The 27,295-nt window shown below is 49.8% G+C and overlaps 1 protein-coding gene across 8 annotated transcripts in view; it reads right to left on the bottom strand.

The window, feature by feature from the left end:
- NAV2 (neuron navigator 2) overlaps positions 1–27,295 on the bottom strand; it is a 366,516-nt gene that overhangs the window by 113,435 nt on the left and 225,786 nt on the right. For all 8 annotated transcript variants that reach the window (XM_059709138.1, XM_059709130.1, XM_059709131.1 and 5 more), the window contains one exon: positions 224–346. In XM_059709138.1, the coding sequence (XP_059565121.1) occupies positions 224–346 (123 nt within the window). The remainder of the gene's footprint in view (positions 1–223; positions 347–27,295) is intronic.

Below are 27,295 nucleotides of genomic sequence, written 5' to 3'. Positions count from 1 at the left end.
CTGAACTCCCTGCGCTCTCGCTCTCAGACGCAGAACAGAGCTGGAGCACCCTTCAGCCCTCTCCTTCCTGCTGTGCCCGCTGCTCACCCCAGACACGGCTTTGGGCATCCAACCTCCACGTGGGTGAAGCAGCACCCATTCGCTCTTGATGTCACCACCCTCATTTCTCGGGCCGCTGTGGAAGGACCCCTGCGCCTGGCCAACCCCAAGTGGAGCCACTTACCTGTCGGCGTCTCCGAGGCCCAGGGAGGTGTTTCTTTGCAGGGTCTCCCGCACTACAGCCATCCCATCCGGGAGCCGGTTCAGGCGGCGGGTATAGAGGCCAAGTCCGCCATCGGTCATGTACCTTTAAAAGAAGAGGAGGATGCAAACGTATGGTCAAAAGCAAGTCTCGTACAGTCTCATCGCTCATATCCAGGGAAGGCACTGAGGCTTCATCGTGGCTCCGTCACTGATCGCAGCCCAGGGCTCACGCGGCCGCCGAGTCAGCCCAAAGGATCACCAGCTCGCTCGCAAAAATAGAACTCAGCTTAATTAACCCAGACTCACAGGAATCCATGAAGCAGAAGGGAACTAGTGAATAAAATTAACTGCCAGATGTGTTCATGACATTCTTTTTAATGTCAGCTATTATACAAGCAGGTTTTATTTTTTTACCCAAGTCCTGTGAATGAAACTGACAAGTCATAAGTACATCATAGGAAACAGTACAGAACAGGGCCCTGGAGAATGCAGGCAAGCTTTTGAGAGAGGCGGAAAGAAAGGATAGAGGATGAGAGGCACCTCTGCCATCACAGGCAAGTCGCGTCTCTGGGATTTTCCTTTAAAGGATGGGGATATCACAGCCTTCCCGCCTCACAAGGCAAAGGTGGGGGTTAGTGAGATGAGGCCGATGAAAGTGCTCTGAAATGTGCAGTGGAATCTACAAAGGAAAGACATCATCAGGGTTCTCATCATCTGGAAGTATCTACGATGGTGCATTCACCTTTGACACTGATGTCTTCAGGTGATTGTCACAAAGCTCTCTGAATAACACGAATGCTAACGGACTGCTCTCCAGATCTCTCGGTGAGGCCACAACACTATCTTCTGATGAAATCGGTGTTGTCCAGGGAAGGGGGTGGCCCCTGGGACTTTCTGTATAGATGGATGACTGTCCATACACTAGACCAGTTCCCGAGTCATCAGTAGGAGGTGGTTCAGGTCCGAAGCAGCTTTACAACTCTACCTTGGCTCCCTCACAGAATCTAACACACACACACACACACACACACACACACACACATGCACACACACACACACACATTTTGTTGCTGTTAATCCTCATCTGAGGATATCTTTCCATTGATTTTTAGGGAGAGGGGGAGAGAGAGGGAAAGACAGAGTAACATCAATGTGAGAGAAACACATCTATTGGTTGCCTCCTGCACGTGCCAGACCAGGGCCTGGGCTGGGGAGGAGCCTGCAACCAAGGTACGTGCCCTTAACAGGAATCGAACCCGAAGGCCCACGCTCTATCCACTGAGCCAAACTGGTTAGGGCCACAACATCTAATATTTTAGCTTTAGAATATACAGGTTAGATCAGCCGTGGGCAAACTACAGCCCGCGGGCCGGATCCGGCTTGTTTAAAATGAATAAAACTAAAAAAATAAAAGACCGTACCCTTTTATGTAATGATGTTTACTTTGAATTTATATTAGTTCACACAAACACTCCATCCATGCTTTTGTTCCGGCCCTCCCGTCCAGTTTAAGAACCCATTGTGGCCCTCGAGTCAAAAAGTTTGCCCACAGCTGGGTTAGATCCTAACGGTTTTCAATTCGTGTTTGGGAACTTCTTGCGACATATTCTTAGAAAACGGAATTATAAGGTGCTACGGGGTTGCCCAGAACCAGGAAGTTCAAGTTAGGGGCAGAGAAGAGAGTGCTCAAGGGAGCCATCTGGGGCGAGAAGGAACTCACAGGACGGGACAGGGAACGTCCCGTAGCGCAGCTTCCACAACACCCTGCCTGAACTGAACTCCAATGTCTCCCCTTGCCCCCAGTTATGACATTAAAGACCACAGACAATGCAACGCCAACGTAATGGAAACTGTAGGAGTCAGTCAAACCAATCGTTTGTGGTTGTGCCAACCACACAACAGCACAGACTGAGCTTTTCATTCAACTGTTCCATATTAACGACAAACAGCACTCGGTGAATAGACTAAAAACCACCGAAACTGCCCTCCCAGTCCACTGTCCTCCTAATTTTGTTCCTCTCAGGGAGGGTGAGAGGGCCATGAATCTTGACTAGTCTAAGCCAATCATAGGCCTTCTATACGCCTTGCCACTGACTAGTTTAGAAATGGGTTGGATGAGATAAATTTGGCTAGTGAAGTCATGTCTGCTGGAGACTTCTGGGAAAGTTTTTCCACTCTTAAAAATGATATAAGAGCCCAGCTGGATGGCTCAGTTGGTTGAGCATCATCCTGTGCACCAAATGGTCACTGGTTCACTTCCCAGTCAGGGCACATACCTCTGGGTTGTGGGTTTGGTCCCTGGTCAGGTATGTAAGGAAGGCAACTGATCAACTTTTCTCTCTCATATCGATGTTTCTCTCTCTCTCCCCCCTCTCTCCTTCTATCTCTCTTTCCCTCTCTCCCGAGGAAATAGCAAAAAGATGGCTGTCTGCAAGCCAGGAGGGCGCCCTCACCATGAATCGAATCTTCAGAGACCTTGATTTTAAACTTCCCAGACGCCAAAAGTGTCTGAAATAAATGTTTGTTGTTTAAGCCTAAATAAACAAATACCACTTAATTTTGTACTTTAAATGGTGAATTTTATAGTATATAAATTATATGTTAATTTTAAAAAAGTGATGACAGCTAGAGTTAACTAATTCTTTGTGTAATTACTTTTTAATGCTTGCCTCTCCCATACAGGACAGTAACTTCCTTGAAGGCAGGGGCTATTCTTATTTTGTTCAACTCTGTATCCCATGTGCCTAGCACATCCTCAGTGCCTATTAAATACTGTTTTTGTTGAATGAGTGTAGCCCCAAAACACAGTCATCGGGTGGGGTTTAGCAAGAACTTGTTGGAAGGACACCAGGTTCTCCTTCTTAAATGTCAGCAAACTTGAGATCTAAGACACATGGCAAGGCAAAGTAAACGACCTGTCAGTCTGTCCGCCTGTCTGTCCATCCTTCCACCCACCCATCCAACAGAGGTAGTGACTCGTGGTCCAGCGGTGGGCTACAGGCACACATCCTACAACTCGCACATGCAGAGAAAACCACCTACACCCAGCTGCAGTAACTTTGCCAGAGGCTAGACTTGCTAGAGCAAATGTCCTTTCAAGGACAATTCAGCGGAAGCTCTTCAAAACACAATCTCGCACCATTAAGCAAGGCAGTTAATTTGATGTCAGTAAAATCCTTTCAAGCATACAGATAAACAAAACATTTTCAACTGGGGAGATCTTGTCAAAGGACAAGCTAACTTTAGCATTCACTTCCCTGCCGAGCATTCACTTCCCTGCCGGATTTTTATTGCCGGTGAAACAACACACACAGTTGGGCAATTACACGTACCCGGGCATGTAGACGAGGCCCACACACAACACCCCTGGCTTTCTGTGAAGGGCAGAGCACAGAGCCTGGTCAGCATTCCCGAGACGGGACACGGAGACGTGCTGCAGCCCAGCCCGGCAACACCCAGTTGCAATATAGTTTGGTTGAAAAATGACCACCAATGACAGTGGGATGGCCCTGGAGGGTGGGACTGATGTGATAACTTGGCTTGTCAACTGAGGCTGGGAATTCCAATTTTGTTTAGACAGAGATGAAGGGAAATGCAAGGCTAAATCCAGATCCTCTACCTTCTTAAATGCACCTGAAAGCTAGGGAGCTGAATGCAACTCGTCTGATAATAATTCAGTTTTATTGCAAATCTATTTCATTCATTCATGAATGTGTGTGTGTGTGTGTGTGTGTGAGAGAGAGAGAGAGAGAGAGGGAGGGAGAGAGGAGAGAGAGAGAGAGAGACAGAGAGAGAGAGAGAGAGAGAGGAAGAGAGAGAGAATTTACTTCTAGAGGTTTGTAGAAATATATTCAATATATTAAATCCTATATTTTTTATAATACTATTCAAAATAAATTCTGTTGAATGTTCTCATTAGCAGACAGCATAGCACTGGGGATAGCTGTCACTAGAACCAGCCTCACATTCAATAATCCAATTTGACATACTTATTTCTAAGTTATTATCCACCGATTACAACAGTCTGATTCACAAAAAAGCTCGGAACATATTTTTCAGTAACCCTCCAGCCTCAATACAAAGATACATTTTTTTGTTCAACCCAAGTTTGCACAGGAATTGTCTACAGAACAATGTAAACTGTGTTAATATAAAATGCCGTGATCAAGTTAATCATAATTTACAGGGGAAAGAAAGCATAATTTACAAGGGAAGCCATCACTGGCGTATTCCTCTGAAACACCAGCCCTTGCCCAGCAGTTAGAAAGGCTGGTGTTTCTGAAGGCTGCGGGGGAGAGGAGGGCGGGAGTGATGGCTGCACCCCATCTTGGGGAGCTTTTGGGAGGCGCACGTAGAGTGGAGATGAAATAACTTGCCTGAGGTCACAAGGAAAGGAACCAGCCGATCCAGGGACTGAATCCTGAGCCCTGTGCTGGCTTCCTTCTCTTTGGGGGTAAGAAATAACTAGTGCTGGAGCCTAATGAGGTGCTGGTAACATCCTAGAATTTGCTCGACGGGGTCCTGCCTGAGCGGCCAAGCAACTGAAGGATTCCATATTCTCCTCTGGATTTCGGCAGCAATGGATGGAGGGGGCTCGCTGCCTTGCCTTCCACCGCTTCCACCAGGGCTGGGATGGAGAGTAGGAGCTTCTGCTAAAGACACAAGGTGTCTGTGGGGTGTTTCCCTTGCTGTTCGAGGCTGGGGTGCTCCAGGTTGGCCAATGAACATCAGAGCTAGAAACAGGGCTCTGTGGTCAGACAGACCTGGGTTCCACGTCTCCTCTGCTCCTTGCCAGCAAAGTGACCTCACACGCGTCACTACGACCATGAACTAATGGATACCGACGCTTGCTGGGCACTGAGCAAAGGGCTTCTCATAAATCATGGTATTTGAGCTTCAAAAGAATCCTCTCAAGTGTATTATTCTCTCTAGTTTTCTGATGAGGAAAATGAAACTGGGGTCAAGATCACAGTGCAAGCAGGTGGGTTCAAATCTCAGCTCTGTCACTTTCTGGGTATATTTTCTTTGAATTCTAGTTTCCACGTCTGCAAGACCTCACCGGGCTGTGGTGGGGGAAAGACACAGTGCGCAGACAGCCCAGTGCCAGGCACGTCGGGAACGCTTATCACAGGGCAGTGACTGCATTCCCGTCTCCCTCTTCAGTTCCATCAACACCAGGCTCTGCGCCAGGTACAGGGATGGAAAGACCCGGTTCTAGCCCTGCTCTGGCATAGCTCAAAGCCTACAAGGGGCTCAATCACAGAACAGGTAACCACTCCTAGGTGAAGAGCAGTATTAGAGATGATGTACACCAGGCCCTGAGCACATGGGGAGGGTGCCACAGAGGGGTTTGCCAGCCAGAGGAGGAGGATCCATCTAGGTACCTGGATAACATGGACAAAAGCAAAGAGAAAGGGAGGGGAGGGTAAGCTGGGGGAAGGGTAAGTAGTTCACCGTGGCTGGAACATCAGGAGCAAAGACACCGCTGGGCTGCGTGGGGACTGGGGCACAGTCAGGAAGGGCTTGCATACCAGCTGGGGTGGAGACCTCTGCCTGCAAATCCGGGGCACGAAGAAGGTACTAAGCCAATGAGTAGCAGGCTCTGGCTTCTGTTTCAAAGGGAACCCTCACTCATGACTCCATTTTTGGTGAGCATCTTCTCACTGCTATACCCTTCTACAGATTTTTCAGGATGTACCATCTGCCCGAGTCCTCCCTGAGTCACCCCAGGCCTCTGGGGAATGACCAGACTTGCAGGGTAGACCTCACCATCCCTCCAGCCAAGAGAGGTCTGTGGGGGTGACGTGCCTATGACAAGACGTTTCTCAACAAAATAGGTGCCTCCCCTGTGACTGACACTAGCTACAAAGGAGCTCTTGCATCTCATAGGACCTGTTAGAACAAATGCACTAGATTCTGAGTCCAACGTTCAGTTCATAGATCTCTCCTCTTCTTTAAATTTAATGGGGCAACAATGAGAAACCAGTGGGGCTGGCCTTGTGCCTCACCTTGGGAAGGAGGGACAGGTGGCTCCTTGTTTTCAGGGTTCACAGTTCAACACAGCCTGCGAAGGTGACAAACGGACCTTCACTGACCTCAAAAGAAACCACCTTCCTTTGGCCAGGAACTGGGAAGGTGAGAGGGGACGGGAGGGTGAGAAACACGTACTGCCCTGATCTAGTTCAGCGCACTGCTAACAGAGCATGACATTAAAAAAATCTAAGAATCCCTCGGATGCGAGAAATGAAAGCAGTGCAAACAGGAGAAAGAAAAAAATCAAGCCCAGACGAATGCTTTTCTTTAAAGACACGTCAGCCTGTCTATGTTTTCTGGACACACTTTTGGTTCAACTGTGAACATTGTAAAGAAAATAGAATGAAAGAAATATGTAAAATTTCCCTTGCCAATATCAATATAAAAAGTGAACACTTATATCAACACATACTTTGTGACGCGAGGTTGAAAGAAACGATGTGGGCTGACGAAAGCCTTGAAGTTGAGCCTCTCACTAACATCCAAGTCCCCGAACAACACCAGCTCTCATAGTGCTGCCTTCTACTCCTCACAATGCGGCCTGACATTCATTCTCCAAGTTCATTAGGATGTAAATTGAGTTTCTGGACAAACCTGTAAAAGGATCCCTTTGGTTTAGGGCCTCTTGGAAGTCAGATGAGCAAACTTCACTCTGGGTCACAGAAGGACAAATGGACAAGCTAGTCTAACAAAGCCGCCTGAATCTTTGTGAAGAAAGCAGATCTTTATGACGGAAAAGAAGCTGCTATGTTTGACTCAAGGGTAGAAGAGAATGCATTTGAAATGCAAAAGATGATTGGGGCAAAACTGGGCTTGATTTGTCAGTGCTAATTATAGAACCGCCACACTCCAATTTAGGCGAACACTTAAAATTTTATCAAGGAAACACTTGGGAAAACCTCAACATTTTTAGGCACAAGAACTTGTGCAAGTATGGCATATTTCATTTACCCCTGTCCACCACCTCCACCACAAATGACAAGGACAGAGACCCATTGCAGAATGATTCTCATACCCTCCTCTCAGGATATACTTAATATTTTTAATCCAAATAAAGGTGAATTGTGATCAGAGAACATGGTGCTGCTTCTCTGCGATGGGTCATCCCAAACGTATACACAATGAAACAAAACCAACAGCAGCCTTTGGAGAGAAAGCCCAAGTTGGCAGGTCTTTCCCTGTAACAACAGGACTTTAACATAAATAACCTGGGTTGGACAATACAGATACTCGAGAAACATTTGTTTTCACATCTCTGAGGACTCTGCCGGCAGAGGGGAGACGGGCCTAGCGAACCCGAGCAGTTTCCTACCTTTCAGCTGGATGCAGAGCTGGGGTGCCTGGCAGCCCTGCTGGCTCTTCAGTTCATCACCACGCTGGGATCTACTCCTTTTAGGAGGATGTGGGAGCTCAATTCTCATCTCTAGCAGGCGCTTCCCTTATTTGCTCAAGCCTGGAGCTGCCCCCCCGAGGCCATGCCAGGAGCCACCTTGGCCCAAAGCACAGACCAGGACCATGGCAAACGCTGTCACTGCAGAGGAGCTCTTCCAACGGCCCTGAGCCACCAACCGGGAATATCCACAGCTCAGGGGACAGCGGCCCCTGCCCTGGCCGGTCTGCACCTCCTTTCCATCTCACGCAGTCCTGGCTGGGAAGCAACCAGGTGGCAGGGAAAACCCGGAGTGTTCTCTGATCCCGGTGGGGCAGGAAGTCAAGCTGCCACAGAAGGGACCGGGCTCAGGAGGTCTGGAGCCTACTCGAGCCAGCCAGTCACAGAGCACACAGAGCACGCCTCCCAGGGGAGCACTGCACCAACGTTGCTAAGCTAGTCAGACAAGAGCCCAGCTCCGGCAGGCCATGGGGACAGAGGCAGCTGCAGGAGAAGGCAAGCCTGAGTGAAGGAGGTGTCACAGTGTCTCAGGGCCTCCTTGATGCCTCACTGGGAGGTGGGGTGTGTGCCACAGACTTCATTTCCTAAAGGTAAGTGCTGCAAAGGTACACTGCTGGAGTCACGTGCCTGGCCCTCTACCTGCCACTCAAAATCTGGACCAGGGGCCAGCAGCTTCAGCATCGCCTGGCAACCTTGCAGAAGTGCAGTATCCCGACCTCCTGAATCAGATGCTGCAGTGCAACAAGCTCTGAGTACACGCAGAGAGTGGGACGCGCTGGGCTCTGGATGGGGAGCAGATGACCCACAGGGGACACAAGTTCTTCTGTGTAGACTTACCGTGTCCCCTTTCATTCCTATGTTTTGTGTAGATGTCATAGTTTACACAATATTTCCGTAGCATGGCACATCTCGTATTTAAAAACAACACGTCCAATAGAGGAACAAGCTCCTTATACGACACAAACTGCTTAGTGACCCTTATCTAAAGTAGAAATTTTAAAGCTTAAGGTATGGGGCCCTTTTGGGAAACCCCTGAAAGTGATGGAAACCATCTCACATATTGTCCGAAACATGCATCCGGTGTGAGTCAGGTTCACAGACCCCTCCCCAAACTCCATGCTCGGGGGACCCTCTCCTGAGCTAGGACAGATGGTAGTCCTGGCTGAGATGGGCCTTTCAACACTTTCTGTGAGTTTCCACACCCCAAGGCTCTGGGCTGTGTTTGCTCTGAGCTGACTCAGCCGTGCCCAGGGCATTGCTGTAACTCACACGTCACCCTGAATTTTTGCACACAGGCTCAACCTCACCACCCAACCTCACCACCGCTTTGGGTTTGGGCTTGCTCTCTCGCCAAACTGCTAGCGGAGGAGGGATTGAGCAAGTGGGGAAATTCCTGCCTGGTGATGAAACACGCTGCCAGGGTCTGTGTGACTTCCACAAAATACCAGGTGGAATTTCACACGTTTAACAAAATCCCACATGGCACTCATTTCCACAGCATTTCGGTTTATCCTCCTTAAGTGTCTATGCGCCTATCAACTCCAAAAGTGTTTGAATGTAAAAAAATCTACCATTTTTACTAATAAAACACACAATCACACAGAGAGCCAGGGATTATAACAAGAGTGGATCGATCATTCCTATTTGGATCGATACACACGCACACTTTTCAGACGAGTCCGTCACTATGCCTGCTGGAAATGGGAGCGGGCAGAGGCTGCACACGCGGGGAATCTGACAGCCCCGCGTCTGGAACGTGGTCTGGCCCCGGTTTTCTTTATTGTGGCTCCGCTGTCAGCGTGGCGTTGCAGCCGCGCCTCTCGCACCAGCACAGGAAGCTTTTTGTCCACCCACTGAAAGATGAAACACATGCTAACACACAGGAGACAGTTCTCCAGACAAAGCCCCTTTAAGCTCCTTCCTGGAATGAAACAGATGGTGAAAGGAGGCTGACGGACGGCCAGGAATTCTCAAACCTCTGGAACACACCTGAGTCACCTGGGGAACCCGAGGAAGAAAGGGCACATTTCCAGGCCCCAGCTTCACAGAGGCCGAATGTTATTAGGGGGGCCCAGACCCTGCTCTATTTTTTTTTTTTTAGAGCATTTAAGGTTTATAGAGAAATTGCACAGAAAGTAGAGCTCCCATATACTCCCTCTCTCCTACCACCAGTCTCTCCTATTAACATCTTGCATTAGTGTGATGCATTTGCTAAAACTGATGAACTGATATTGATGCATTATTTGATATGAATGACTACATTCATTATTAGTAATGTCATTAATAATATTCATACCTTATTATTAACCAAAGTCCATGGTTTAGATTAGGGTTCACTGTGTGTTGTATGGGTTTTGGCAAATGCATATTATGTATCCACCATCACGGTATCATACAGATAGAATTTTATTACCCTAAAAATGCCATCCTCCCCCTATTCATCCCTTCCCCCAAACCTGCATTTTCCCTCCATTGATTTTTAGAGCAAGTGGAAGAGAGAGAGGGAGGGAAGGAAAGAGCGAGAGAGAAACATCACTGTGAGAGAGACACATTGATTGGTTGCCCCCCCCCACACACACACCCATGGGGTGCGGATTAAACCTACAGCCCAGGTACGTGCCCTTGACCTGAAATCCAACCTGTGACGCTTTGGTTACGGGCACTCTAACCACTGAGAACACCGGCCAAGGCCAAACCAGCATTTTAACAGACGTGCAAATAATTTCTTGCAGGTAGTGAGGATCAGGAATGCTGACTTAAATCTTGAGATCTGGATGGAGGAACTGTGAGCCAGACTGGCCTCAGTTTCCCTAACAGCCAAATAGTCACCATAATATAGTTTTAAATTTCAAATCCTCACCATGACTAGTCTTGCCCTCTATATTAAGGGGACAATGTGCATGTTAACAGTACCTGATCTCTGAGGGCCCCTCCATCTCACATTAAGGCTTGATAAGCATTGTGAGGACTCCAAGGTTTTTCTAAAATATCAATGAACTCATGGTCTTACACATACAAGCCTACAGGCCTTGGAACAGTGCAGCTGTGGACGCCCAGATGAGGAAGTATGAGTGAGCAGCGCCCGGCACGCTGAATGCAGAGACTGGGCAACGTGTGGGCGGCGCAGCAGGGGCGTCATGAGATGCCAGTCCCCTGGAAAAGCCCCCCAACTTTGTCAAAATATCCTTCCTCCCAGGCACTTCTCATCCACGGAGACGTGCTCACTGGCCGTCTGGATGCTGCTGCACCTTATCATTCCTGTGGCTCCAGACGCGCCTTCTCAACCCCAAAGTGCTCTAGGACACAAGTCCACGTTCCCCATGAGGTCAGCGGAATTTATGATGGTTTTTAGGATTGTGTGTTACCTTTCATGGATGACAAGCACCCCAGGGGCGGGAGCCAGACACCCAGTGTCTCCTCGTCTGGTTTCATGGAGACACCCCCCAGGTCACAACCATAGTCACGACCCAACTGGTGAGAAGCCAGCTGGCGCTCCGGTTTGGGCCCCTGCAAGTTTCACCTTGTCCTCTCAGCGCTGTGGCTGAAGGAACCGTCAAGATGCACGGAGAACATTGGGCAGGAAGGTGACTAACCCCTTCTGCAAACTGAGGTGCAGAGCGGCCTCGGGGGCATCTCCCAACCCCAGCCAGGGTTTCTGGAAGCTGCTGAGGGGCTGCACTAGCGCCACATGCAGGTTGTTGCCCTCGAGATGGTGCCTGTTTTGAGGTGGTGCCATTTGTTCAATAAACATTTATGCAGCCCCTACTGTGAGGCAGGCCCTGACTCGTGTGCTGGGAATGAGAATCAGACTAAGTCCTTGACCTCGAGGCGGGCTCAGTGTCTGGGTGTGGGAAACAGGCCTGCAGATGTTGCATGGGGCTCAGCAAGGGGCAGAGCAGGGAGAGGCCAGAAAGGGCTGCTTCGAGGAAGGAACCCTCAAGTGGCACCTGGAAGGGTGAGCAGGTGCCCCTGGGGTTGGGGCAAGGAAATTAGAGAGGTCACACAGACAAACATGCCAACGCAGAGGACCTACAATGCACAGTGAATTCACCGTGCGGCCTTAGATGCTAAATTTCTGCCAGGTAACATTTTCATTAAGAATATCATTATTCTGAAAAAAAAAATGAGTATCATTATGCAGGACACTCATTCTAAATGGGATTCAATGCATATACTACTAAAGAAATATATAGGCCTCTGCCTTCAAGCATGGGGACTAAGCAAAATTGGGTGACCCCAGGATGCTCAAATTCCCTGCCACGAAATGCACAGGCACAACAGCTGACGACACAGGAGGCCTGACCCTGCTCGCTTTCCCACGTGTCCACGTGCCCGGGGCTCACAAACAGAACTCAGTGGCCTGGAGCTTTGGCTCTCAGTGGGAGTGGGCCCAGCTCCAGGGTGGAGCTGGAGTTTGAAAGAGCATATTTGATGTTATAAATTTACCTTTTAAACCAAAGGTAAAAACTGTTTCCTCCTAGAATTCCAACATGTATGGGCCTGGATGGTGCCACTGGCGTTTTTGAAACAGGGGCAGGCGCAGCGCCGACTGCGAGGACGAGCATGTCCCTCCTCACAGCAAGACGGCTGCTGGAGGTGACTTGGGCATGAGACACCCAGAAGCCACGTAGCCAAGCACCCAGGCCCATCAGCTCACTTGTGCACAAAGAGCAGCACAGGGTGGTGTCACCGGGAGCGACAGGCCCCCCCCCCCCACCCCCCCGGCGGCAGCTGCCCCACTCTGGTGGGAAGGGCAGGTTAACAGGGACCTGAGCACAGGCCAGTGGCCTCGAGAGCAGGAAGGAAGAAACCGGTTGCCTACAGGCTACTCAAATTACCTTCCACCAGTGCAGTAGGAACTGCAGTCATAACAGCTGTCTGGTGTTCACAGACAAAAAGAACAGGGTTCCTGACACGTTTCCTCACTGTTCAACTTATTCAAATGCTTGTACTTGCACAAGGATAAGATTCAGGGCAGCTGACGTAGTTCTTCAAATGGGGCTGGGCACAGCTGGATTTCCCAGACCCTGCACAGCTGGAGTGAGCACATGCAATACTGTAACGCTTTTACTCTTTAAATAACTACCGTTTGCACTACACGACCTATGGAGTGTGACTTCCACTAACAGCCTGGGTGGTGTGCAGACGCTGAACTCATAGCGATTCTCAATAGCTACAGTCCACTCTGCCTCCCACTCCTGTACCTTCCATGTCAGAACCTGGAGCAGGGAAAGGAGGCGTGCACAATTTCTGTGTTTATTTTTTAATTGATTCTAATTTTTATTTATTTTTGTATTAATCCTCACCCAAGGATATTTTTCCCCCCATTGGTTTTTTGAGAGAGTGGAAGGGAGGGAGAGAGACACACAGAGAGAAACATGGATGTGAGAGAGACACACTGATTGGTTGCCTCCTGCACGCGCCCCAACTGGGGCCGAGGATCGAGCCCGCAACCGAGGTACATGCCCTTGACCAGAATCAAACCTCAACCCTTCAGTCCACAGGCTGATGCTCCAACCACGGAGCCAAACTGACTAGGGCAGATTTTTGTGTTTTTAAAAAGGGGATGTAGGTGAGATAATTTTCAGAATGAAAAGCTTTGGTGCCCTGCGACCACACCCAGGCTGGCTCGACCTGGGAAAGCCTGACTTGTCCAAGAGACCTCTTTCTCCTGAACACAACACCCACCTCTGCTCAATCAGCATCGAAGCTTCGGTGGTTCCTATGGGAACCTGGATACCCTGAATCTTAGACCAGGAAGAACTTTTAAAGGTCACATCTCAGCCTTGCACCTCACACAGAAATCGCTTCTGCAATATGTGGACACAGGTTCCCAGATTCTACTTGATTACTCTCAGGAACAGGAGGCTCATGCCCTTATGCAAGAACAGCCCAGCCTGCTTTGGACAGGTCTGCTTTTCAGCACGTTTTCCTTTCACTGGTTAACGGTCATCCCTGTGTTTAGGAAATGAGAAACTGAAGTCTAACCTCCACCTGCTGTTCAGGTTTGGCCTCTGGGATCTGCCCTCTTCTAAGAGTTTTCCACATCAAGCAGACTTGTTTCTACAAATATTTCTATTATGTTTTGGGTTTTGAACCCTTCACCTTCCTTGTTCCCTTTCCCCAAACAAACCTCTGCCTGACTCTGCTCCCCTTAAAACCTGGCACAGAGAACAAAACAGACTTTGTCTAACTTGCAGATACTCTGTTGCTTCCCACATTATTATTCCATTAATCCGGTTAAAGGTTAGGATTTCTAGAGCTCTCTAGGACCTAGCTACAGTACATCTTTGGGTCTCAGAACCTAAAACCCAGCAGGGGGCAGCACCCAAAGGAAAGGAGCTTGGACCTCAATGGCTGAGTCCTCAAGCTTCCCCAAACTGGCTGCACCCTGTAGCAGCTGTATGACCTTGACAAGTGACTTCTCTCATCCTCAGTGTCTACGTCTGTACAGTGGGGGTGATACCATGTTATAGGCCTCCTAGGGTTTCTGTAAGGATTCAGTGAGATAATACTTGAAGGTACCTGCCATGTGAAAAGCTCTCGACAAATACTGGCTGCCATTATGGCTATGAAATACTACTCTCCCTCTCCCTTCATTCTACACCCACTACGGAGCATACACAGTACATCTGGCAGGAGTTAGAAATGCAGGGGTAAATTACACCATCCCCCTGCTCAAGAGTATCTTGGTCTCAGGGACTGTTATACAAATAGACAAAGCCAAAAAGAACTGGGAGGTATGAGCAGGTGTTTGGGAACCCAGAGGAGGGAGCCCCATGTCTGCTGGGGTCGCCCGGGAAGGCTTCCTAGCCTCAGCAGATCCTTAAAGGACTGTGACAGGTGGATGGCAACTGAGTGCAGAGTGGTTGATAGAGAACAGATGGGTGTACAGGCACAGAGTTAGAAGAACATGGTTCTACATCAAGGAAGATGTCAGTGGTCCAGAGTGGCAGGACTAGGATGCCAGTTGGGGGGGGGGGGCTGGGCCGTGAGGGGAAGAGGAGATAAACAGAAATGAGCCTTGGCAAGTGGATCCATCACTCATTAGCCCCTCAAATAAAAGGGAGGGCCTACTTTGTGCTGGGCACAGGAGTTAGTGTTCAGAAGACAGACAAGGTCTGTGCCTCCATGGAGCTTACACACCAACGTGGCCTTGTATGTCATGCTGAACAACAGAGGGTTAGAACATAGCAGGCTGTATGTTCCAAAGATGACCACAGCAATATCTCCTGCTCCATCCACATGATCTTCAAGGTGACCTTGCCACCCTCCCATTGAGAAAGAGGATCTATGTCCCCTCCTCCTGAATCTGGAGAGCTGACTGCTTTGATGAACCCAGTATGGTGATAGTGACACTCGGTGAGGTCTGAGGGTGGGTGATGAAAGGTGATGCAGCTTCACTTTGCTCACTGTACCACTCACCTTTGGGAACTCTGAGGACCCAGGTGAGAAATCTACCCTTCCTAGGGCCTCCATGCTGTGAAGAAGCCACGTGGAGAGGTCATGAGTGTCCTAGCTTTAATTTGTCCCAGGCCAAGTGGCAGTTATGTGAGTCGACAAGCTCTGGAATGACCTGGACCCCCAGGCATCGAGCCAGCACCAGCCCTGGTGGCTCCCAGCTGAGGCTCTAGATGAGGTAGAGCAGAGACCAGCCCTCTCACTGTACCTGTCCTAATTCCTGATGCAAAGACCCCATGAGCATACGAACATGGTGGATTCAAGCAGCTAGGTTTTGGAGTCATTTGTTAATCAGCAATAGAAAATAAAACAGAGTTTATACGGAGAAGGCAATGTGGAGCCAGGTGATAACGTGATCAGGTCTACACTCTAGAAAGAATTTTCTCACCGAAAGGTGGGACAGATCTGTTGGCTGGGCATTGAGATCAGAGGCAAAGAAAGCAAGGAAGGCTTGACTTCAGTCCTCTGGGGAGAAATATGAGCAAGGAGACTAGAAAACATGGCAGGAAACGCCAAAGAGACAGAATCAGCCAACTTAGTGCCGGTCTTCCAGGGACAAGGGAATGAAAGGTCTGAGAGCCTTCCAGGTTCCGGCTGTGGAAGAGAAAGGGATGTGGAAACACGGGAGGAGAAGCGAGTCTGGGGGTAAGACGAGGAGTAGATTTTTAACATGTTTACACAGCTTTAGTGAGAACCCTGAAACACGGTGGCTACGCTCCTGTGTGGTGGTCAGCCTGGCTGCTTAACCCACCCGCTCCATGACCTCGGGCGGGTTACTGCCCTCTGGCGGTGTCCTCGTCCGGAGAACAGGCGGAAGACCACACAGGTTAGTTAGCGAGGCTGAACTGAGACGATGCATACAAAGTGCTGCAGACAGGGTTTGGCATTCAGAAATGCCCAGAAACGGTGGCTGCTCCTATTCCTCTGATCACAATGATCGTGATGACTAACTAGCTTGCAGATGTGGTCAGAGGCTAGGCAGGTTCTTTGAATCCAGAGGGCCCGGCTGCAGGGCATTAATGAAAGCTGTTCCCACGGAACCGCACACGTATCCCTGGTGAATGGTTTATTCAACCGTAAAGTCTGTGTCAACTTCACAATAGCTGCACCAGCCTGCAGAGGCGTGAGGGAAGGCAATCTGTTAGCGGTCCTCAATTTCGTTCTCCCTCCCTCTCTCCCAACGCCATGGTTGAGTGGTTTTAATTAACAACTCCCACAGAGTTAAAGCAAAAGTCACTCGATTAATAAAGCTCTCACTCGCCACGCATGGTTCTCAGGTCTCCAGGTGGCGCTGAGCTTGTAATTGTGTGTTTTGTTTGGGTTCGCAGTGGGTGGGGGCTCTTGAGAGTAGAATTTCCTCGGAGAAGTTCAGGTTCCCCATCTGCAGAGGCTGGAAGCGCAGGTGACGGACACACCCAGCTCCACGAGCTTTAACAGCAAAGGCCGTGCGGTGGGGAGGCTCCTCGGTCAGTCACCGTGCGAAACGGGCTCCGGAGCAGAACCTTCCCGCCTCCAACCACATCACTGGTTCTCATTTCCGACATCCAAGGAACCGGTTTTGCCCCCATTTACTTTCTGCACAGGCACCCGGGGAATGTTGACACAAGTGTTTCTCAGGCTGCAGTAGAGACCTGGGGTGTTTAATTGAAATGAAACACATAATAATGCTTTCGAGGCAAAGAAAAGTATCCGCCTTGGCCACGGCCCCGCCAGCCTGGCCATCCAGTGGTCCTTGTGCAAGCATTCCCCAAGCATTTTCAAGCTGCCATGCAACGCGGCCCTCTGCGCCTCACCCTTCGGAACGCCTCCTTTTAGCTCTCGTTACGGCTCCTTAAGATGGCACGGGGGTGTAGCCAGGGCCTCCGACGTCCAGAAGGCACCCATTCTTCCTTTCTGGCCTTGCCTCCCACCCATCAGAGCATGGGGTCTAGCTACAGCGAAAAGCCACAATGCAGAGTTCTTAGAGCAAGGGCTATGAATTCTGCCCGGTTGAACACATTCTAGCAGTTTGTGTGACCTGTGTGACCTGTTCAAGCAACGTAACCTCTCTGATCTTGGTCTCCCAACTGCAGAAGGAGAACGAAAAACTGCCCCTCTCTCAAAGAGCTGGTCTGAAGAATGAGTGAGACATTACACGTGAAGAGTTCAGGCTGGGGCCTAGCATGTAACGGGGACTGCAATGCAGTTTTGCTGCCAGGAATCACAGGACGGCTGCTGCGGGCCAGGCCAAATGGAGGGCCTGTGTTAGCAGGCACTGTTGGGCCACTTCTTCCTTCAGAGCCAACACCACATTTATTCTCATCCCGTGTCTCTGACAACTTCACCCTTTAAACTTCGCTGCTCAAGTATGCGAGATTTCTGGTTTCAAAACTGATGACCGGGCGATTACAAGCACAAGGCTCTGGGGCCTGGGACCTGGATTCCGACGACACAGCAGAGAGAAACACAGACCCCCGTCTCCCACGCGTCCCAAGATCAAGAAATGAATGGGGGCTTGATTTACAGCTAGAAGACTCTGGGGACAGACGTGGGCCTCTCCTTAGACTGGGACTCTCATTTCACTTGGGTTCTCGAAAATCCTCAGCCCTCCAGAGCTGTCCATGCCGGGGTGTCTGTCTCATTCCTTAGCTATTTCGGGATTAAGAGGAAAGCTGGAAACCTCCATTTCTCAGGGAGATTTCTTATCAGGACCCTGGGGATTCTGGAAGGGATGCCATGGTTCTTGCAAGGCTGCACAGAGTTTTGCTTTGTGGTCACAGCCCCGGCAGGATGCGGCAGCTGGAGCCCTCGCAGATGTTTCTAGGGGCTGATGCGCTGCTCTTCGTCTCTGGGCCGCAGGTCAGCTGCCTCCTGACCCAGATGACTCATTCCCACCAATCATCCTGTAAGGCCTGCTTGCAGACGGTGATGGTTAATTTTATGTGTCAGTGTGCTAAGGCCATGGTCCTGGGTATTTGGGCAAACACTAGTCTAGATGTCTCTGTGAAGGTACTTTTTAGAGGAGATGAACCTTTAATTCAATAGACTTTAAGGAAAACAGATTATCCTCTAGCAAGTGGGTGGGGCACATCCAATCACTTGAAGGAAGGAAAGAATATCAGTCGATATTCCCCAGGGAAGAGGGAATTCTACCTCCAGGCTGCCTTTGGACTCAAGTTGTAAAATTTCCCTCTGGAGAACCCCAATACACAGACCAATTCAGGCCCAGTTGGCAGACTTGTGGTCACTGTACTCAGGACTAAGAAATAGCATGAGATCATCTCAGTGAATATTCTAAGTACAGTGAAGGATTGGGAAGGCAAGTGGATGCAATAACTCTGAGAAGCTGAAGGGGACTACCATTCTGTGTCTCAAACTATCTCCTTTCTTCCTCACCACACACCTGAGGAGAAGGTTACCATTTAACAGACGGAAAACAGGCTCAGAATAGGCAGCGATTTCCCCCAGGACACACAGATGGCAAGTAAGGACGGCAAGGCCAGGTCTTCTGACTCCACTTCTGTCTTCCATGACCCCACGACCCCCGAGCAGCATCATGGGAGGATCATGAGTGCTCAACAAAACTGCAGTTTCTTATCTTGATCTGAGCACAGGCACATATTACCTATTTTTTTTTTTTTTGAGTCTTTCAACATGGGCTTACTGTCCTAGGGCCAAATCCTCCCAACATCATCCAAATGTTTCTTCTCATATTCACCTCAACTCGAACTTGGTATCCTCTAACCTTGCCATCATAAATCTGTTGAGCGGCTCTGTAGCTGCTGCCCCTTGAAAAATAACTGGGAAGGGTATTTTTTTCCCAGTGATTTATATGCTTATGATAAAAATTTATATATTTGGACTGGGTTTTCTAGAGGGAACTACACGAAAACTTAACAAAACTGTGCAAAAGCTTCACAGGGCAAGGGGACCTCAGGGTCCCACCATGACACCTCGGTTCTCCCCATTCCTGGCACATCTGCGAAGCACTGAGCAGAGAAAGAGGAGCCTGCAGACAAGAACACGTCTGCAAGGGGTTGGTCCTGAAGGAGGCGACAGACTAGCCAATTCATGTCCAGCGAAGTGACAGAGGCACCGAGTCACACTGAAATTCCAGGGCGCCAAGAGAAAGCAACAACAGAGTGCCAGACCACCCTTTTCATCTCTTCCATGGGCCTAAAACCATTAAGTAACAATTTTCCTTATTCGTAAAGTGTAAACGATGTCATGAAAAGCTAGGGCCTGGGGGTGACGATGCTCAGCGTACGGAAGGGGTGCCATACACCCCCGCCACCCACCGAGAGCTACAGAGCTGGAGGACGTTTCTCCTGTCTGTGTAACTACTTCTCAATAAATGCGAGCTCACAGGTCCCAAGTTTATCTTGAGGAGAACCTGTAAGGACCAAAAGTGAACCCCCAAAATAACGAGAACCAGATGGGGCAGCCCTAAGAACAAGTTTCGTCTGTCCTACCCCAGAGCACAGCCTGGGGCCGAGGAGATATTTGTTAAATGTTTGTTGATTTGAAATAACTAAAATACAGAGTCTCTCCATAGCGTTGATTAATGAACCCAAGGTGGAATCTCCCTGTTAAACACCCAGGGCCAGCCTGAGTCATGCCCACATGTCCCCATGTTGACGTTGCTTGCCAATGAAGAGCCCTGAGAAGGGCAGGAAGTCTACCTCGACAGGCAGCAGGCAGTCCAGAGGGTGGGAAGGAAAGGAAGGAGTGCCTTGCTCAGTCTGACTCACCACAGCAGGGTTTGCAAACCCAGCACAGCGACTGTCTGCCTGTCTGTCGGCTGGAGTGTTTTGGGGTATTTGTATTTGTCATGTGAATGTCAGTTACAGTCTCATCTCAAACCCCATCCACTGTAAGGAGAGGGTGCCCCGGGGCTGGCAATGAGTAAGGGTGGAAGAGAATGAAATACACTGAGTGCTCTCACCCTGCACCAGGCACTGAACTAGGTCGTATGCGTACGCCGTGTCCCATTTAATCTTGGCGGCATCATCTTATCATGAGGATGAGTGGAAGGAGCTATAACACCCAGGCACGGTATCAGCACTTCGCATGTGTTGGTTATCTCATGACAGCAACTCCAGGCATGTTATTCTCATGTGCAGATCGGGGAAGCTGGCTTCCCAGAAGGAGGAAGTGAGGACATAAAAGGCCCCCGCTGGCTTGCTCTATTCTCAGGTCCCCCCTGGACCCCCCACATCATGCCTCTCAATGCTAACATTTATTGCCACCCACCTTGTGTTAGCATTAAGTGCTGACGCATAGGGAGCCTCCCCCACAGGGCCCCATGCTCCTCCGGGGCAAGTCTAGGAAGGCTGTGGGATTGGGGTTTTCCCCAACCCCCAGAATTACAGTCCACCGGCTGCTCTGCTTAAACATTCAGCCAGCCCTGAGGCCTGAGACAGTCAGAGGGACTGGGTGGGTGTCAACAGGCAAGAGGGAGCACCGGAAACGGACTGAGGGTGCTGAGGACAAAGGTCAACTACTTCCCAGCTGGTTTCAGCAGAGGCTGCAACCCGGGAATTGTCCTTGTCTCTCTGACACCTTCATGCTCCTTGTCAAATGACCCCATGTCAGGCTGAATCAATGTGAAAAGTCCCTCGAACCCTCTGTTCCCAGGGCCTCGGCCTTACATAGAGCCACGTCCCCGCTCTCTGGACCCTGATAGCCGCTGACCGAGCCCACCGGCTCCCGTCGTGACTCTCCAATCCTTCCCAGGCACCATTCTCGGGAAAACATGCCCCATGTCCACATGTTCTCACGCCCTTGCTCTTGACCTTGATCAGCCTGGCCACTTGTTCACCTTTCAAGATGCTGTTGCTGCTAGTGGACCTTATGGTAGTGACATCCACCGAGGGCTCCATCCAGGCACAATCTCACAGGAGCCCCACAACTCCCCTGTGAGAGGGGCCCAGGGTATTTAATAGCTTGCTCCCACACACAGGCTAGGAGTGGTGTTGCCAGCCCCAGAATCCAGCTTGGGCTCCACAACCACACTCTTCCCACTGCCCCTACCGCACAGTAGGCTCTTTATTTTCTGTCAGTTCTCCCTACAGAATTCACTGATTCCCCCACTGATCCCTGCAGCTCAGCACTCCTGTGGTGAAAGACACACGTCCTTTCCATGAGCTCCTGTCTGAGGTATTAGAACTTGGGCACTGGGTCTTGTTCATTCCCCTTGGGCTCAGTGCCTTTGGCATAGTCGCTAGTACACAACAAACTCAATAAACACTTTCAAATGGAATTTTACTGCCTTTTGCCTGGAGCCTCCTCGGAAGGCAGGCCAAAGGAATGGCTGCCAGTTCCCAGGAGAGCCCACGCTTTGGAAAGCTTTAGGACCAGGAGGGTGTTGGCAAGGATCGGAGGGTGAGCAGCCCCTTCAGGGCCCACTTCATTTCTCCATGGGGCTGTTGGCCAATAAGTCTTTTTCTCAGTCCCAGTCTCTGCCTGCTAAATCCACAGTCACCACCAGCGGCGAGGGTAAGTGAGAGAATGCTGGACACTCTCTCCACTTTCGGGCATGTTGTTAGCTCCGTTGTTCTTTCTCCTCTGATAAAAGTGCCTCTCCAGTTGCCGATAAAGGCCAATAGATTTCTCACACTCTGTAAATCAAGGGGGCCCACTGTGGATGCAAGAAGAAGCAGACCACTGAGGCCTCCTCAGCCATCGGGGATGACCGAGACCGGTAGCCGGAGCCATTACTCTGCCACACTGCCCATGTCTCATGACATCACAACCACGCAGGGAGAGCTGCCACTGGTTGGGCAACACTTGGAGAAATCAATCCTGCCCCATGCATGACTCCCTATTCTTGCTTACTCTCCCCCGAGAGCTGTCTGTGAAAACAGGGCTCATTGTATTTGCCTGGGATATTTAACACCAAGGAAAATATTGGACAGGAAGGGGTGTTTATGGTTTCTGTGAATTCGCACATCGGTAAGACCTGTCAGTGAGAAACCACTGAGGGGAGAAGAGGGAAATAGAAAGACCCCTTGACTAGGGCCTGGCCCAACCCCATCTCCAATGTACTGGGCTACTCTGGGCCTAGAGGCTTCTTATTGGAGAGGGGGAGAGAGAGAGAGAGAGAGAGAGAGAGAGAGAGAGAGAGAGAGAGAGAGAGAGAAGGAGAGAGTTTGAAGAGGATGGCAGTGCATTAGGGCCAAGTGACTTGCCCAAGGCCCTAAAGATTTGTCTTCAGAGCTGAGTCTTTACCCTCCCACATCAGGTAAACCTTTCTAACCCCAGAGGCCCACCCTGCAGTTGGCTGACTGGCAACCTGGAGTTCATAAGCATTCCCAGAGCTGCACAAGCCAAGACCACTTCAGAGGGAACCACCCAGAGAAACAGGAGCCCCTTCTGTCAAACCCCAGAGCTGCCCGCCATGCCCTGTGGAACCCGCCGTGACCTGACGCCTTCCAGGACGGCCTTGCCTAAAATCATTTGTCTTGGCTCCGGGGTGCATTTTTGGCTGTTAAGGAGTTCCTGGCTTCCTCTCCTTCCTATCAATTTGCCAGGAACAACAGACGGTCAAGGTCGCTTCAGGTCTGGCCTGGGAAGGCCATGAGAAACAGTCACCAGATAAGAAAGCCTTTCTTGCTAGCGGTGCCGCATGTTTGATTCACAGGCTGCCTGCTGTGTGCTCTGCTGAGTTGGTGACAAACACCTCGCACATCTGTCCCATCGCAGTCAACGGATGAAGAAAGAGAAGAACAGAGGCACTTCCGTCTCCATGACCCCATGGCACATGCTCCACTCTCCGAGCTGCCTCTTTTCTCCTGTACTGTCACTGTCGGGCTCACTGGGACTGAGGTGGCCCAAGGCCTGGAATAATGGGACAGTATAAGACAGGGCCAAGGAGAGGAAGAGCACGTGGCTGGGCCCCAAGCTCAAGGGGCTTCCACCTTAGGCACATATTCATCCAGAGGCAGGCGGCTGGTCTTGGTCCGCTGAAGGCCAGGTGTAGCGTTCATTCAGCAAATATGTGTTGACTACTAATTAAGGAACAGGCAGGCACTGGGCCAGCCAATGATGATACGCAAGCATCTAAGATAGATTTGACTTAACCTTTAAGGGCTTGTAATGGGTATGGGCTCCTTTCCTCATAATCAGTGCACTGAGACCGTCTGAAAATGCTGTATGGGTGCCTTGTTTGATCTTACACACACACACACACACACACACACACACACATGTTTATAATAATGCTGAGGCAGTGCTACCGGTGCTAATGATGGGCATGTTAAGTGCCACAGGAGCCCAGAGGAAAGAATCGCTGCCTCTGCTTGGACAGAATGAGGAAAGGCTTCCACAAGGAGGCGACCTGGTAGGCAGTCATGAAAAGGCAACCCAAGCACAGAGTGCTGCACATGTAAGTGATGTCTGGAAGCATGAAACGCCTTGCTATGGATTAAACATCGTGTGTTGAGCCCCAACCTCCAAAATGATGGTTTTAGGAGGTGGGACCTCTGGGAGGTGATTGGGTTTGATGACATCATGATGGGATTGGTGCCCTCGTAAGAAGAGGAAGACACACCGAGCCCCCTCTCTCCGCCACGTGAGGACAGAGTGGGCGGGAAGGAGGCTCTCTGTGGGGCCCCACCTTGCTGCACAGCGATCCTGGACTTCCCGCCTCTAGAGCTGTGAGAAGTGAGTCTGCTCTGAGCCCGCAGGCTATGGTATCTCGCTAGGGCAGCCCAAGCTGATAAAGACATACCCTGACATGTTTATGAGCTACCAGAACTTCAGCAAGGATGGGTTCCTCAGCGGCTAAGGCACTGAGTCTCCCAGCAGGCACCAGTGTGCACACGGTCCCCGTTGACACAGGAATCCCTGCCACGCGGCAGGGACGACGTCAGCCATTACAATGTCAGCATTGAAGCCCAACTTGTTCAAAACCCCACTTTCTCTCCCACACCAGACTACTCAGCAGGCTACGTTCGGAAGACAAGCCAACTATTACAATGTCCATTTCCTCGGCCCGCAGTCGTAAACCGCTGTAAGGACTCTTAGAGTTAAAAGCAATCAAAACCACAGCGTCACATCCTGTATTGGCCACTAGGTGGAGCTATGTGTCGCACCAAAAGACACCAGAGGTGAAGCTGATTTCCCCAAGTGTTCTGCAAATAGAACCATTGGGTGTCACAGCTGGTGGTGGCAAGTGATGTAAGCCCAAGGTCCTGTGAGGGTAGGGCTGCAGAATAGAGCATTCACAAAATAATTATTAGATACCCATTTGTACTAGTCTCTGAGTTTAGAAAAATAATGGGCCCTGTTTGCCTTCTAGGACCTACATGTTTGGAGTAGGAAACATACGTGCACCCACATGTGTGCACACACACTGCACATTTCTTGAGCATCTCAGACTCTGTCAGGTGCTTTTCAAGTCTTATCTCTAATTCCCAAAGATTAAGAACTTGTTCCAGTTCAGGTGGCAGAGCCAGGACTAAAACTCAAACCTGTTTGCCTCTAAGACCACGCTCTTTCCTCAACACCGTCCAGCCCCTCTCAAACAGTTTCCCACACAAAGTGAAAGGCTCACCCACAGGGTTGGCTGTAAACCAAAGCCACCAGGAACGCACGAGGCAGAGCTAACTCTGACTGGAAAAGTCAGGAGGGCATCACAGAGGTGGTGTTGATTTTAGGGTCAATCTGATGGGCTTGATGGGAAAGGAATTCCAGGAAGGAAGTGGCATGTCCTGATGGCACAGAGCTTTGCAAATGCAGGGAAGAGCCTTCTGTGATGAATAGCAGGCAGCCTAGAGCAGTGGGGCGTGTGGGGGTGTGAAGAGGGATGTGACCAGGGCTAAGGCAGAGAGGGTGGCTGAGGGAAGGATCATAAAGAGCCTCCCACGTTCCGTTAAGACGTTGAGATGTGTTCTCACAGGCAATGGGAAGCGATCAAAGGGGCTTGGACAATTATCTGGTGCTAAATGTAAATGGTCATTTTTTTCCCAGGAGGGGATGTATATTCATACTTTAGAAGATTATACAGCTCAGTGCCTCCTTGGAAAAGAAAAACAATCATCTCTCCAAACATATGGGTGCTAAGTCTGTCCCCTTCATTTTATTCTGCACCATATGTCACCCTGAATGCTTAGAAGATGAGTAGATGGGTTGACTTCACAGATCAAAACTTAGTAAGAAATATCTTCATCTGTTATTTTAAACTTTTTCCCACTCACTACAGCCAAAGCCCAATTTACTGATCTAATAAAGGTGGCAACTTGTAAAGTACTTAGACACGACTGGCGCACACAGGGAGTTAATTTACACACACGCGCACACATTCCGCACTAGGTTCTTATTAATGTCATTTCAGCCCCACCTCGGGTAGACCTGAATGATACAGACAGACATACGTGCGTACTGTACAGTGGAGACAATGAACTACAAAAAATAGCTGTTACCCCAAGTTGAAGTATGGTACTATTTTAAAAACAAAGGTCATAGGTTTTCAGAAACTAGAATTTACTTCCACACCAGGCTTTCTAAATAAACTTGCTGTAAACTTTTACAAGAACTCCTTTCAAAGACCCTCCTCAGGGGTTTATATATTACTCATACATCAAGGCTGTCTCCACTAAGCCAAACACATATCTGGATGAAGACTTGAATCATTTCATTGTTTCCAAGTGCCTGGCTGTTTGAGGTTGATAAGATACCTAGACCCTGTCCGAGACTCTGTGGCTTTATCAGATTCTATAGGCCTGGTGCACGAAATTCGAGCACGGGGGTGGGAGGGTGTATGTGTTGGGGGGTAGCGGGGTCCCTCAGCCTGGCCTGCACCCTCTCCAATCCGGGACCCCTCGGGGTATGTCCAACTGCCGGTGTAGTCCCGATCCCTGTGGGATCTCTCTCGCAATCTGGGACTGCTGGCTCCTAACCACTCACAGGCCTGCCTGCCTGATCACCCCTAACCCCTCTGCCTGCCTGCCTGATCACCCCTAACCCCTCTGCCTGCCTGCCTGATCACCCCTAACTGCTCTGCCTGCCTGCCTGATTGCCCTTAACCACCTCTGCCTCGGCCCTGCCACGATGGCTTTGTCCAGAAGGATTTAAGGAAGGACGTCTAGAAGACATCCCGTCTATCTGGGCTAATTAGCATATTACCCTTTTATTTGTATAGATTTGCCATTAATCAGACGCAACCTCACAGAGAAACCTAACTATAGAAGGTTAAGGACCATGTTAATGACAGTGCTTCCAGGCACAGTGAAGCGAATGGTGTGCCCAGGGCCACAGAGCTCACAAGGGGCTGAGCAGGCTTTAAGCTCTCAGTGTCTGACATCTCAGGCTGTTTTCTTTCCACTACACTGATTGCCTAGGTCAGCAGTTCTCAACCTGTGGGTCGCGACCCCTTTGACGGTCGAACAACCCTTTCACAGGGGTCACCTAAGACCATCCTGCATATCAGATATTTACATTATGATTCATAACAGTAGCAACATGACAGTTATGAAGTAGCAACGAAAATAATTTTATGGTTGGGTCACAACATGAGGAACTGTATTTAAAGGTCCAGAAGGTTGAGAACCACTGGCCTACGTACTATGACTTATTTCGCAGATTCTGAAGCAGAGTCTAAATGACCAGTCCCTCAATATCTACAACCCTGTCATAGTTATCAAAGGAAAAAGGAATGAGTACAAAGGACATTCACTGCCTTGCCCTGGACTCAGCATGTGAAGCAAACTGATAACGTAGCCCCCAAAGCAAACACTAGCATGCATTCCCGCAGAGTGGAGTCATGCTTAGCTCACATTCTGGAAGGTTACAACCAGGAGGAGCTTTAAGTGCCATCTGGGCCATCTCTCCTCCTTTGGGCCGTAAATTTCCACATTAAGAGAATGCGAGAAGAAAAACCAGACCGGAGTTCTCTAGTTTCAGTAATCGGGTGGTTTGCTTACATGTCCACACTGTTATCTACGCTTGCTCTGAGAGCTAGCTCACTTGGTAAAAAAATGTAAGCTTCCCAGAGCAGGAGCTGAAAGGTAAACATCCCTGCCTGTTAGCAGGGGTGAAGGCTCTGGTTTGAGTAGCCAAGGAAACTAGGACTTTCTCACCAAGGGTCAAGCTTTGCGTGCTTCAATGTCGCCACCTTGTGGAAACTGTCAATACTACATCAAAATCAACACTGACCATCTATTGGGGAGTCAGAGACAGATCCAACAG

Source organism: Myotis daubentonii, chromosome 9, assembly GCF_963259705.1.
Source record: "Myotis daubentonii chromosome 9, mMyoDau2.1, whole genome shotgun sequence".
Lineage (NCBI taxonomy): Eukaryota > Metazoa > Chordata > Mammalia > Chiroptera > Vespertilionidae > Myotis > Myotis daubentonii.
Note: the sequence above shows the minus strand (reverse complement) of the source record. Positions and strands in the feature narration are given on the sequence as shown.